General features: G+C 43.0%; 1 protein-coding gene across 2 annotated transcripts in view; it reads left to right on the top strand.

Annotated features, from left to right (window-relative positions):
- LOC124174941 (somatostatin receptor type 2-like) overlaps positions 1–8,309 on the top strand; it is a 46,748-nt gene extending 38,439 nt beyond the window's left edge. For both annotated transcript variants that reach the window (XM_046554611.1, XM_046554610.1), the window contains exon 2: positions 4,789–8,309. In XM_046554611.1, the coding sequence (XP_046410567.1) occupies positions 5,033–6,361 (1,329 nt within the window). In that variant the 5' untranslated portion in view covers positions 4,789–5,032 and the 3' untranslated portion in view covers positions 6,362–8,309. The remainder of the gene's footprint in view (positions 1–4,788) is intronic.
- Positions 8,310–12,297: the final 3,988 nt, after the last annotated feature.

Raw genomic sequence — 12,297 nt, forward strand, 5'->3', positions numbered from 1 at the left:
TATTTTCCTTTTATCCGAATCGCGAATTTCGGTCAAGGGATCTAAAAATAATGATGAACAAAATACGCGGATAATTTGACGATGCCGTATTGAGTAAGATCAAGATTTCAGAGGATGAAACGTGTATAAAAAGAAAAATAAACTAGGTCGCGTTTAAACTTTAAAAGATAAGATAAATAATTTTTATTTCCTGCCTTGTCCAGCCTCGGCTCGATGTTTCACGGTCGCAACAACAAAACAACAAAGAACAACGTGGAAAGATTTGCAAACTCCCGTTTATGGCAAACCTCAGAAGCCGCGAGCGTTGCGGTGTTAGTTTTGGGGCAGAATTACCCCTCCGGTGTCCGGGTGTGGTTATAACGTACATAATATACGGGGTACGGCGGTTTAAACCGGGACATCTGAATACTGCAGAGGCTCGTCGAGCTATGAATATCGAACAAGCCTCGGGGGCGATACGCGTGTTCTACGAAGAGAAACAATTTGACGTGTGGCAGGAGATCCTCCCATCATCGCCGAGTCCGTGTCAAAGTCAAGCGACGCTGCGGGCGACGCCGCGACGCGCGCCTTCGAGTTGAAAATTCAAAAACGAAAGTGCAGATCGCGCCGAGACGCGGTCCCGATGCGCGAATAGGAGGCGTCGTCGTTTTCGATCCGAGATACGCCGAGGCCGATGTCGGCTCGTTTATCATACGGCGAATCGGGCTAGTTTGAATTGTTAATTATGAAAAATACGCCGCAGACGAAGCTCGGCCGTAACTCGAGCCGAGCCCCTGCTAATTCGTATTTAAGCTATTCATAAACCCGGCGTGATCTAGGGCGTCTAGTAGTACACGCACGTAGTTGTCAGACCGAAATTTACGACCCTGGCCCATAAAGCGGATCCCTACCTTCCTCTGGGGATCAGCTTTGTAACGCTAAAGGCGGAACTCGGTCCTCGCCGTAAACCAAACTGCAGTCCGATCCCCTGCCAGCCTTACTTACTTACTTAACCCTTTCGCAGACTTTTATTCCGCTGCCGAACTCGAATCACCAATCGCCAATTTTTCGACGTTTTCCCGATTTCGACGCGACTCGAATACCCACCGAGCGGTGAGTATCCTACGTGTATTGATCTGTAAGTAACGATTGTACTCTCGTGGCAGGAAAATTAATCGAGGCAGTGAAAATCGCACCCAACGCACCACGCCGCAGCTCCCGTTCTTCGTCCTTCGACTTGCAAATCTAGTAGCTGCGGTAGCTAGTTAGCGCTGGCAGAAACACACGTCCATTAATCACTACGTCGCGTCGGCTTGTTACGTATACCTGTGTATGTATACCTGTGTATATCTATACATACTAGAACGGAATTCCGTATAAATCGTGAAATTCGAAAGACACAAGGTGGGTGTGGATTCTACGCGAATACGTTTAAGGGATGACGAAATACTGCCCTGGTAACGATCGCTATTTTGGTTCACCTGCTCGTCTGGTGGGTTGCACAGGTGCAGCATGCTTCAAAGAATTTCTGAGTAATCAGCCTGCGATGTTTTTGCGGATCGGTTACGACAGACTGTGAAAATATTTTTTCCAATTCCTTTCACATTTTATCTTCTAATCGCTTATCGATGATGTACGATAACACAGGTCTGCAACGAAATCCTTCATCAAATAAAATATTATAGATATGAAGATTTTAACGTGCCGAATCTATATCTGCTTTCCATTTTTTAATGTCACGTACACACATATATATACACATATTTCGTGATATGATTGTTCTTTTATTGTTCAAAATTCGGAACTTGTTGTGTTTTGTTTTTGCGTTTACACCACTTTAATCTATGCAAATAGTATCTGCACACGTAAAACAAGTTCGAACTTATAGAAAAGGAAATAAAGATGTTGCCTACCGTTCTCGTTGTGAAATAAATTTCGCGCGGTGCGAAAAGAAAGAAAACTACAAAATAACTAGAATTATACTAGCAGATAGATTTTCTGACGATTTTAATGTTTGAGGTTTTTAACTTCATAACTTTTTTTATAAACATCGTTACTTTCATTAGTGTTTGGTCATAATTTGTTACCAAAAATAACGTTTTATTAAATCCAAAAACATTACATGAAAAGTAAACGTGGTACATATTTTTTATTACTATATTTCGATTCAAGATCATCAAATCTATTATAATTACAGACAATGATAAGAATGAGAAAAGAAAGCTTTTTTTGCCGTCCAGTGTAATTTTCCTTTACGGTAATTATTGAACAGTCTTTCAAAAAACTCTCTTAATTCCCGAAGGATCACCCTCGGATGCCTTTTCGGTTAGCGTTGCGAAAATAATGCCCCAGGAATAACTGATTCTTCAGCATCCCGGCCGGCGGTTGTGTTTTTGCTTCATTATCGCGGGATTTGATTACTTTGTTTACCATCGTTTACCATAACCCGTGTAGCCTCGGGCCTGTGAATCTATTCCTGGCCTCATGCATCCCGAGCGTTCAGAATCGCCATAACTTCTGATCGACCAGAGATATCGTTTCGATTGAACCGACTGCGCAAGGTCAGAAAAGCACCACTTCGAGAGAAACGGGGGTAATTTTAGCGAGGCGGGACGATTTCAAGGGAAGCCGAGGATTCCTAGTCGCCCCGTTTATAATCACCCGAGGATCTTATACCGCGGGGTGAAAACCTACCCGATGAAAATGATCGATGATAAATTACAGAACGTAAATGGGATTATGACTGATTGTTTCTGTTTGTCAACAATTCCGGAGCGCGGATAATATCAGCCAGTTTCGATAAAAGCGTACGAGACGGAGAAAACAATGGAATTTTAAAGACGAAGAGGGATTGGTAAAAGGAAGAGGACGAAAAGAGGGGGGGGGGGGGGGAGGGGGGAAGTAACGGTAGAAAAAAGAAATTGCTCTGTCTCTCTGGGATTTTACGAGCTTTGAGCGTAATTTTTACGAAGATTCACGTTGACGTGGATAAACCAAAGATCTTTATTGCCTCCCGGGTCACTGGAATAATACAAACCTATAACGGGGCGGCGGATTCCCTCCCCCCCCCCCCCCCCCCCGCCACTGTCGCCCCTTTCATTGCGTTCGCATTTAAACATGCGAAAACAAAATTCAAGCCCCGACTCCGGGGAGAAAAATTAAATTTTAAATCCTACTTGGCAATTAAATTTCGTGTACGACGCAGTTGGGAAAACGGAAAATTGATCGTCCGAGCGGCAGCAATTGTTGTTTTACACGAAATTCAACGAGCGTGAGATATCTCGTCTGTAACACCCGAGCGAACGAACGAACGAACGAACGTACGAAGAGAATGGTAAATCATTCCGGATAGGTATGATAATAATAATAATAATGATGATACGAACGATTCTATAACGCGTTTTATAAATCAAATCGCGTGTACGTGTATGTCTATAGCTACCAATACGATCTATCGGTGATTTACGTACGTTTGAAACAATCCAGAGGCGGTTAGCGACAAATGAGATCTTGCGGGATTAGGAAAATCGGGTTAGGGACACCTGGACCGCAGTTCGAGACGCGAATAAGGCGGGGTAATCGCGTTGCGAGAATTATGGAAGTCGTGGGTTTGAAATCCCGCGTTGCAGCGATTATATTATATCGATATTAAACGACCGCGAAAAGTCGTTTCGAACTTACGAAAAAGCGCCTTCCGCGGTACCTCTTGTCCAGGCATTCTTTAACGCTGAATGTTTTAGGTTCGAACGATTTAAACAATCACCGATGTTTACGGGAAATAATTTATTATACGCACTTCGTCATCCACCGAGGCGTGTTTGGTTATTCGCGCGAAACAGCCCGGCCTGATTTATCATTTGACGGTGCGAAACATGTATTTATAACCCCTCCAACGTGTACGTCACAGTAACGCCACTCCTCCACCCCCATCGACTCCCATAATTAAACGTCTAATTCCGATACCCACTTTGCACCCTCTGCAAGGCTTTGTCATCCGGCGTATCGGGTATAAGGCCGCATGCCGACGCGACATTCCCACCATCCTAACTCTACGTAGGCTCATCTCGACTGATCAACGTTGATGATGATAACTCGGCAGAGCGGAGAATATAACGACGATCCGCGATCGCGTATTCGCCTAAATATTTAGCCAATCTGTCTGTATTTCAACCGAGAACTATAATCAAAACTGATGTTATGATACGCGGCTTTGCAAATAGAACCATTCCACCTCGATGAGCTACAAACAGTTATTCTCGGCACTTTAAAAGTATAATGTAGTTGGGTTATATACAATGATAAAACACTATTCAGTCGTTTCGACCATTGTGATATTCGAGTTCATAATATGTCCGGCTTCGTGCTGATTTCGCAACCGAGAATCGTCGAATTGAATTCATTTATTCGCCTACCTTAATCACCCCGCGTTTGTTCCAATTACCAAGGTCAAATTGAACGGTGATGAAAACTTTTGATCTCAGGGACCGTTTTCAATTCGGTGCAGGTACATAGTAATCGTTTCGAGATAAAAGGTGACACTAGAGGCAACCGGTTGCCGGATCCTCCGTTTAAGTAATCCGATTTGTCGTTGAGGTGTGAAATGCATTCGAGTCTAAGCTTCGAATCGTTACTCGGTCCTGTCGTACAGTAATTTCCCAATTATACGCCTGGACTGATCATGATCCCGATAAACCCGTCCGAAGAGACATGCCACGGCTGTCGATCGATGAGGATTGTACGAGGAATTTGGCACGTGCCAAAAATGGTCGAATTTGTTGTACGTAACGGAAAACGATCCTCTGATTCCAGGTCCCCGATGATCGCGAGGCTGCGGAACCGTTCGAACTAGAAACGCCGACCGACTTGTGGTGAAAAAACTTTCCCGATACCGAGATTCGATGAGCATCCAGTACACCTGCTGGATGGGAGGCGGCCGGTCCTCCGACCTCTCGGAGTTCCGCAACGGAGACTCGATCCATTGACATGGTACCGCGGACTTGACGTTGCCGATAGTCAGTGAGTGGATCCGCAGCGATTAGCGGTCGCGCCCAGGATGGCCGGCAGCGAGGCTCTGAACTCGGAGATAATCCTCAACTACACCGAGTCGTTGTTCGATAATCTGAGCGCGTTCAACGCCAGCCAGAATGACACGATGGAGCCGAACTGCGACGCCGATTTGCCGATAGTGTCGCTCGTCACGCAGATCCTCTACGCGACCGTCTGCGTGGTCGGGCTCCTCGGCAACACTCTCGTGATATACGTGGTGCTCAGATTCTCGAAGATGCAAACGGTGACGAACATGTACATAGTGAACCTCGCCATAGCCGACGAGTGTTTCCTCATCGGCATACCGTTCCTGGTCACGACGATGAGCCTCCAGTCTTGGACGTTCGGCAAGATAATGTGCAAGGCCTACATGATCACCACGAGCATAAACCAGTTCACCAGCAGTATATTCCTGTTCATAATGAGCGCCGACAGGTACATCGCCGTATGCCACCCGATATCCTCGCCGAAGGTTCGCACGCCCTTCATATCGAGGGTGGTATCGCTCACAGCCTGGGGGACCAGCGCCCTCTTCATGATACCCGTGTTCCTCTACGCCAACACGATGGAGACGGCGGAGGGTGTGATAAGCTGCAACATCCTCTGGCCGGACAACGCCAACCAGGGCGGACAGACGACCTTCACCCTGTACACGTTCATACTCGGCTTCGCCATACCCCTGATCCTGATTCTCATTTTCTACTTCCTCGTAATAAGGAAGCTGCGAACGGTCGGACCGAAGAACAAGTCCAAGGAGAAGAAGCGCTCCCACAGGAAGGTGACGAAGCTCGTCCTGACCGTGATCACCGTCTACGTGCTCTGCTGGCTACCCTACTGGCTGACGCAGGTCGCCCTGATCTACACACCCCCGAAACAGTGCCAGTCGCGTGTCATAATCACGACCTTCCTCCTCGCCGGGTTCCTCAGCTATTCGAACAGCGCGATGAACCCGATCCTCTACGCCTTCCTGAGCGACAACTTCAAGAAGAGCTTCCTGAAGGCCTGCACCTGCGCCGCCGGCAAGGACGTCAACGCCACCCTCCACATCGAGAACAGCGTGTTCCCGAGGAAGAACAAAGCCAACGCCGACAGGCTTCAGCCTAACAAAGCGACTTCGGGTCACTCGCGGGGCGACCTCGAGGACGAGGAGGGGGAACGAGGGTTGCTCATCAGCAAGGCCGAGCACTCGACTACCGCCGTCACCATGACTTCTCGGTCCAACATAACCGTCACCAGCGAGTCGAGGGACCACGCGCAGAACAAGGACTCCTCGAAGGACTCGGCCAGGGAGGCCGTTAAGAACGGAACCCAGCTCACCCTCCTCACCCAAGTCTGAGATGCCCGGATTTTCGACTCGTTGTTGTCGTTGTTGTTGTTGTTGTTGTTACACCGTCTCTCATATCATCGTTATTCTTATCCCCCTAACCCCCGATCGAACAATTCTCCTCGCGAGGGTGAAACTCCGCGTATTTAAAGTTTGTGCCGAAGGATAAGCAATACGCGTGTGCCGGACGATTTTTCATCATGCCGCGGATCGTCTGCGTCATATACTCGTATACACTATACCCAAGTAAATTCGTGTCATTCGGTTATATTTCTTATTTTCTCCCTCACTCGAAGTTTCTTTTTCTTTCTCCAGTCGCGAAACAATTATTCCGAACCAAAGATAATATATATATATATATATATATATATACACGTTACACAAGCGACCACTTACTTCGTACACCTACGCGATGCGTACGCGTATACAATATTATACGTATATACCAAATTTAGTATCTATAATTGTCAATCGATGTTTTATTCCCGTTGTCGTTGTTAACCTCAATCCAAAGGTCTGCGTAAGACGTATCGGCGCCGAAATATTTACGTCTCGCGAATCACGTACGTAATCAGCAAGTTTCGTTGTACCGAAATCGGTGCACGTGAGCATGTGTAATACTTTATACACGATACGCCAGAGAAGAAAGTGCAGTGCGTTATTGTCGGGTGAAATACGAATAATATATCAGCTCCTTTGTCGCCCAGCTGCTGCAGGGAGAGGGAGGTTCCTCGATCCGGCCAAGCGACGTTCTAATATCTAATTAGTCAATCATGTAATTGATGTGAGTGAAAATATCAAACGACGTTGTGTGTAAATACGTATAATGAATGTTTGTAAATTTTTTGAATTTATTTAAAAAAAAGAAAAAAAAAAACATGTAATTTTTCTTTTTCTTCCACTTCTTTTGTACAATATATTCAATTCAATTATCGTGTAATCTAGATACATTGAAATCAAACATTTCAAACACTAGTTCGTCCGTGTCTGCGGGTGTTTACGCGTATAACGCGTGCTGTGCGTTGGGTTAAAATTTCGAAGAAAGAAAACAAAGGAGCAAATGCCACGTTTTAGATTTGTTAGCCAAGGGATGAAAAGTCCCCCCCCCCCCCCCCCCCCCCACCGATGCATGGAAAAACGACCTGCATCGTTTCATTCGGCACACAATATCGATCCAGCGATTATACATACACGTATGTACGTATCTACCCTGTACATATGTGCGTACCTATGAGCCAATCCACGGAAAATACAATCGGCTAACAAACCAAACGAAATCAAACCGCTCCTGCAGGCATCATCCAACGTTTGGCCGTGCAGACTGCCCGATGCGTATGGAAATTTTGCATACGTTATCGAATCGTTTATACGTGTGTGTACAGAGTGGCGGGTATCAGCGGATGACAGTCCTCGACACCGAACGTCATTAGTAATCACTCGCTATTATTCAACGCGTTTGGAATTTCACCATTCAATACACATTGTACGCACAAAATTTCTGACGATGAGAAAATTTTCGTGAAATTTACAACCTCTCGCCAGCTCACCTTCACCTTCGAGCCAATAACTCGACATCCGACGCTATGACACGAGAATTTTATCTTTTCATTTTTACATATGTACATGTATATATATATATATATATATACATATATATGTACTTCGTTTGTCATTAGTGAGGTGTTTATTTTTTTTCTTCTTATCTTTTGTCATAATTTCACACACCACGAACCATGCGATCCCAACAAAGAGTCTATAGATATCTCAAAGTGAGCCGGCGATTTGAATATTTGCTATATAAGATTCGATTCGAGACCAGCATCAGTTTTATTCGATGCCTGCATACCAATATAATAATTATATAAGATTTATAACAATATGACTCATTTTTCTCATTGACATGGTAATATTATACATATACATGTGTTATATGTGTAAATAATTTTATGTATATTACGGTAATGAAATTATACATACAATATAAATATGCATGTAATATAATATACAATTATTATTAGTATTATTATTATTATTATTATTATTATTACTATTATTGTTGTAATAATGTTTACAATTAGATGTGATGTCAGTATTTGTATACATGTACACTTGATAACATTATAAAATAGGTAGCGGGTTGTGCCGGACCTCGTTATATTATAATATATTTTCCACTTTAAGATGAAAGAAGATAAGTGAGTCAAATTAATGTTTAATGAATTTCGAAAATATTTGAAAACAGGATTTAAAAGAAATCATATCGGTATAGTTAGGTATACTTAATCGCCAAGGAACTGTTAATGATTTCGTTTTAACTTGCGTCCCTGTTTTATATAGCGATATCAAGGGATAAAACACACAGACGACGCGATCTCACATCGCAATTAAACGAGATGAGGGTGTGATTATCATTTGGGTAAACTCAATTTTTAGTTTCAATCGAAACTCGTCCCAAGTTATTTGAAATTATGCGGAAATCGTTGTAAGATTATAATTTTTCCAGTACAAAGAAGAAAGAAAAAAAACAAAAAAATTAATAAATGATATGACTCGCCGCAATATATTTCGGGTCTGCGAACCTTCTCCGTGAGAAACCTTAGATCGTCTCCGAAGAGGAAATATGTAATGATTGAAAAAAAGTCGATTTCATATACGGATCTCTTTATTCGATTTTCCCAAGCAATTTTTCTACCTTTAATACTGAGGCCAGTTACATATAAACTAATAAGAAACGTTCCTTGGTGCGCGAGGCTCGCTATATGCATGTGCATAATAATATGTTACGAATAACGTAAAAGTGTTTCGTCGGCGAATTGAACAAGCCGCCGAAAACCTCGCGTATGGGAATAAATTATATACGTTATACACACACACATATATATATATACATATATAGATGATATACCTATACATTATATACATACATACATAAATACATATACACGTATATATATTATATATTTATTCGAAGTTCAACGATGCCAATTTCGTTGCCTGCGGTATATAAGGTGATTCGGCGTCTCGCGCAGGTGTTTATTTATCGCAGATATCCTTTCATTCCCGACCCTGCAACAAGGTCGGATTATCTGTAACGAGCCGGCGGTGCCCCAGAATTTTGTGATAAAGGAACCGCGTCTCCTTTATCGTGTCCCGGTACCCCTGCACCGGTGGTTATTAGGCGATCGTGGTTTATCTCGCGTTTTCTCTGTCAACGTGTAAATCGATATTAGCCCGGGACTCGGTCCCTCTCCTTCTCCTTCTCCTTCTTTTCTTCTTCGGACGCCTTTTTCCACCGCCACCTTTCTCTCGCGCTCCTTTCCCACCTAGTTGCATAGAAATTCGGCGTAAAGAGAAGAAGAGGAAAAGGAGAAAAAGGAGGGGAAAAAAATTTGGAGCACGTGGGTCTCTTGCTCCGCTTTGTTAACCCGAAGCACGCGGTGCGTGGAGTGTCCCCGACATGAGAGCCCCATTGTTTTCACCAAACTATTATTCTCACCCACTCGATTGTCGCGACGCGCGATCTTCAAACCAGATTCCTCCCGGCATCTTGGCCCGTGGCTAGAAGCAAAACCGAAGTAAAGTCCGTGGCCGTCCCAATTTTCCGAGGGCTGGTGGCGGAAGATAATTATAGAATGGCCGGAGGATAGAGTCTTCGAACATCTCGATAGTCAAACTTGTCATATTTCCAAACTCAGGGAGAGCCTAAACATCGAAAAGTCAAAATGTCTAATTGTAAAAATGTGGAATCGGCATCCGAGCAAAAGTTGAATAGTACAGAAATTCTAACGATTCCGAAATATTTTCACGTTACTGATTAAACACGCGACAAGTCAAAGTACAAAAAGGTCAGAATGAAGGTGCAAATTTATGAAAAATGTGGAAAGTACGACGATTGGCCATTTTTTTTTATATATATTTTCGACGTTGTACATTCGATTTCTCCGTTCTTAAATTTTCTTTTTCTCTTCAAATTTGGCATTCAACGAACCAGATTCTCGCATCTTTAAAAATTCAATACCACGACCCTTGAATCGTCCGGCCATTCCAACGTTTGACCTCCACCCTTTCCGAGGGTTTCCGTTACATGACGATTTATTCCGCCCGTTGTATAATACATTCGCGTTTGGCGAGGCTGTGTAGAAACGGTGTCTGGTTATATTCTACGTCGCGTTTAGACGCGGGATGATTGGTTGTAATTGAGAGTAATTAGTGGAACGGACAGGTTTCAGGCGAAGCTTGACGTCCGTCGTTAATGAAACGAAATAAAAACACGGCAGGCTTCCCTTGATATTGCGGCGTCGGAATGGGGGAGGTTAGAAATTAATATCAATTTACAATGAAACCCATAAAGGTTGCCTCGGAGACAAAGCGCGATCGCGCGATGTTAACGGCAACCATGTATAATATTATATACAACAATAACCGGGGAACAACAAAAGGAACGCGATCATCCCGCGGGTGAAAAATGGGACGGGAAATAATATGGCGGGGTTGTACGTATTAAAAATTCATACGAATACCTGCCGCAGCTTGGAGCTTTTGCCGATTCGAAATAAATTTAATTTGCTTATTTTTCAAATTTTTACTTTCGCGTCTCACCATATTATATATATATACACATCATACAAAATGGATGGAATAAAATCGTACCGTTGTGTCTTGCCTCTGTCCAAACGCCATGAATTACCCGTCAGATTATCCGTTAATTATTTACATATAATACAAGTATCATTGGCGGATGAAAATTACCGCAAACGAAGAAACGGAAGTGAAATCGAAAGACGATTGAACGGAACGAAACCGTTTTTCAATTTCGCTTCTACGCATTCTGCCTCCGTATTTTTCTATATATATAAATAAAAAAATAAAATAAAAAAAAAACAAGTTTTCAACACTGCGCAGCTGCAGCTGCAGTTGACAGCTGTACAATGTAAAATGTGACCAAGAAGTTAATTTAAGGTGAACAAATTTTTCGATAAAAATGATACGTAGAATTATTCGCCCTGCATATTGGAACGGATGTGCAGAAGAAAAAAACCGCACCCCACAGATCTGAGAAGACGTGACTCGATCTTCAATCCCCTGCAACAAGACTCGTGGAAGAAAAAATTTAATGAAATAAATTCAAAAAACAATACGGTGGTAGATAAATAAGTGCAGGTATTAGATAGAGTAAAAATAAGCATTGACTTGAAAAAAATTGGTATTTTTAAGAATGTTCGAAGCGCAAACTATTAAATGAATTACGGTTATAACTAAATGTATGTATATATATATATATAATCTTGATAGGCGAGTCCTTGTTCGTCTGTGAGTGTGTATGTGCGTTAATATCCGAACAATCTAGCGTCACTCAAGTCTGCCGTTTGCACCCCGACCGACTAGCACCAAGTGTCTGATAAAGTGATAACGATGTCGAATTGGTGTTTTGCGCAACTCGCGCCACTCGCGGTGAAATAATTAAGAAAGTACGACTGCTCCGACACGTTTGCACGGATTACACTCTTGAATACCGTGTCTGTCTACGTCACAAGGCGACAAATGCACGCAGGTGCAAGGATATGTTGCATTTGTCAATTAGGCGAAGAAGGGAGGCGAGGAAACCTCGCGGTAATCAGATGTACCCTGTTAATGTCGGAGTGATTTTAGGGTAGGTATTACGTGTAATACATTGACCATTATTATTGTAAAGATAAGGCGTTTGGACGGATTGTGACAAAAGATCAAAAACGTCGCCCTTACCTACTCGCGTACACGTACATAAATACGTACGTAAATACGTGCATGCATACACGGAATTAAATAATAAATGACAAAAAAAAAAAATGTTAATTAAAACGCTGTGACTGTACGGCAGATGTGTAAGTTATATATAGATGTGATTTAAATATGATATGAAAAACTCGTTAGAAAATTGTAACGTACTTACACCTATTATACAATACAGA

This window comes from Neodiprion fabricii, chromosome 2 (genome assembly GCF_021155785.1).
Source record: "Neodiprion fabricii isolate iyNeoFabr1 chromosome 2, iyNeoFabr1.1, whole genome shotgun sequence".
In the NCBI taxonomy this organism is placed as follows: Eukaryota; Metazoa; Arthropoda; class Insecta; order Hymenoptera; family Diprionidae; genus Neodiprion; species Neodiprion fabricii.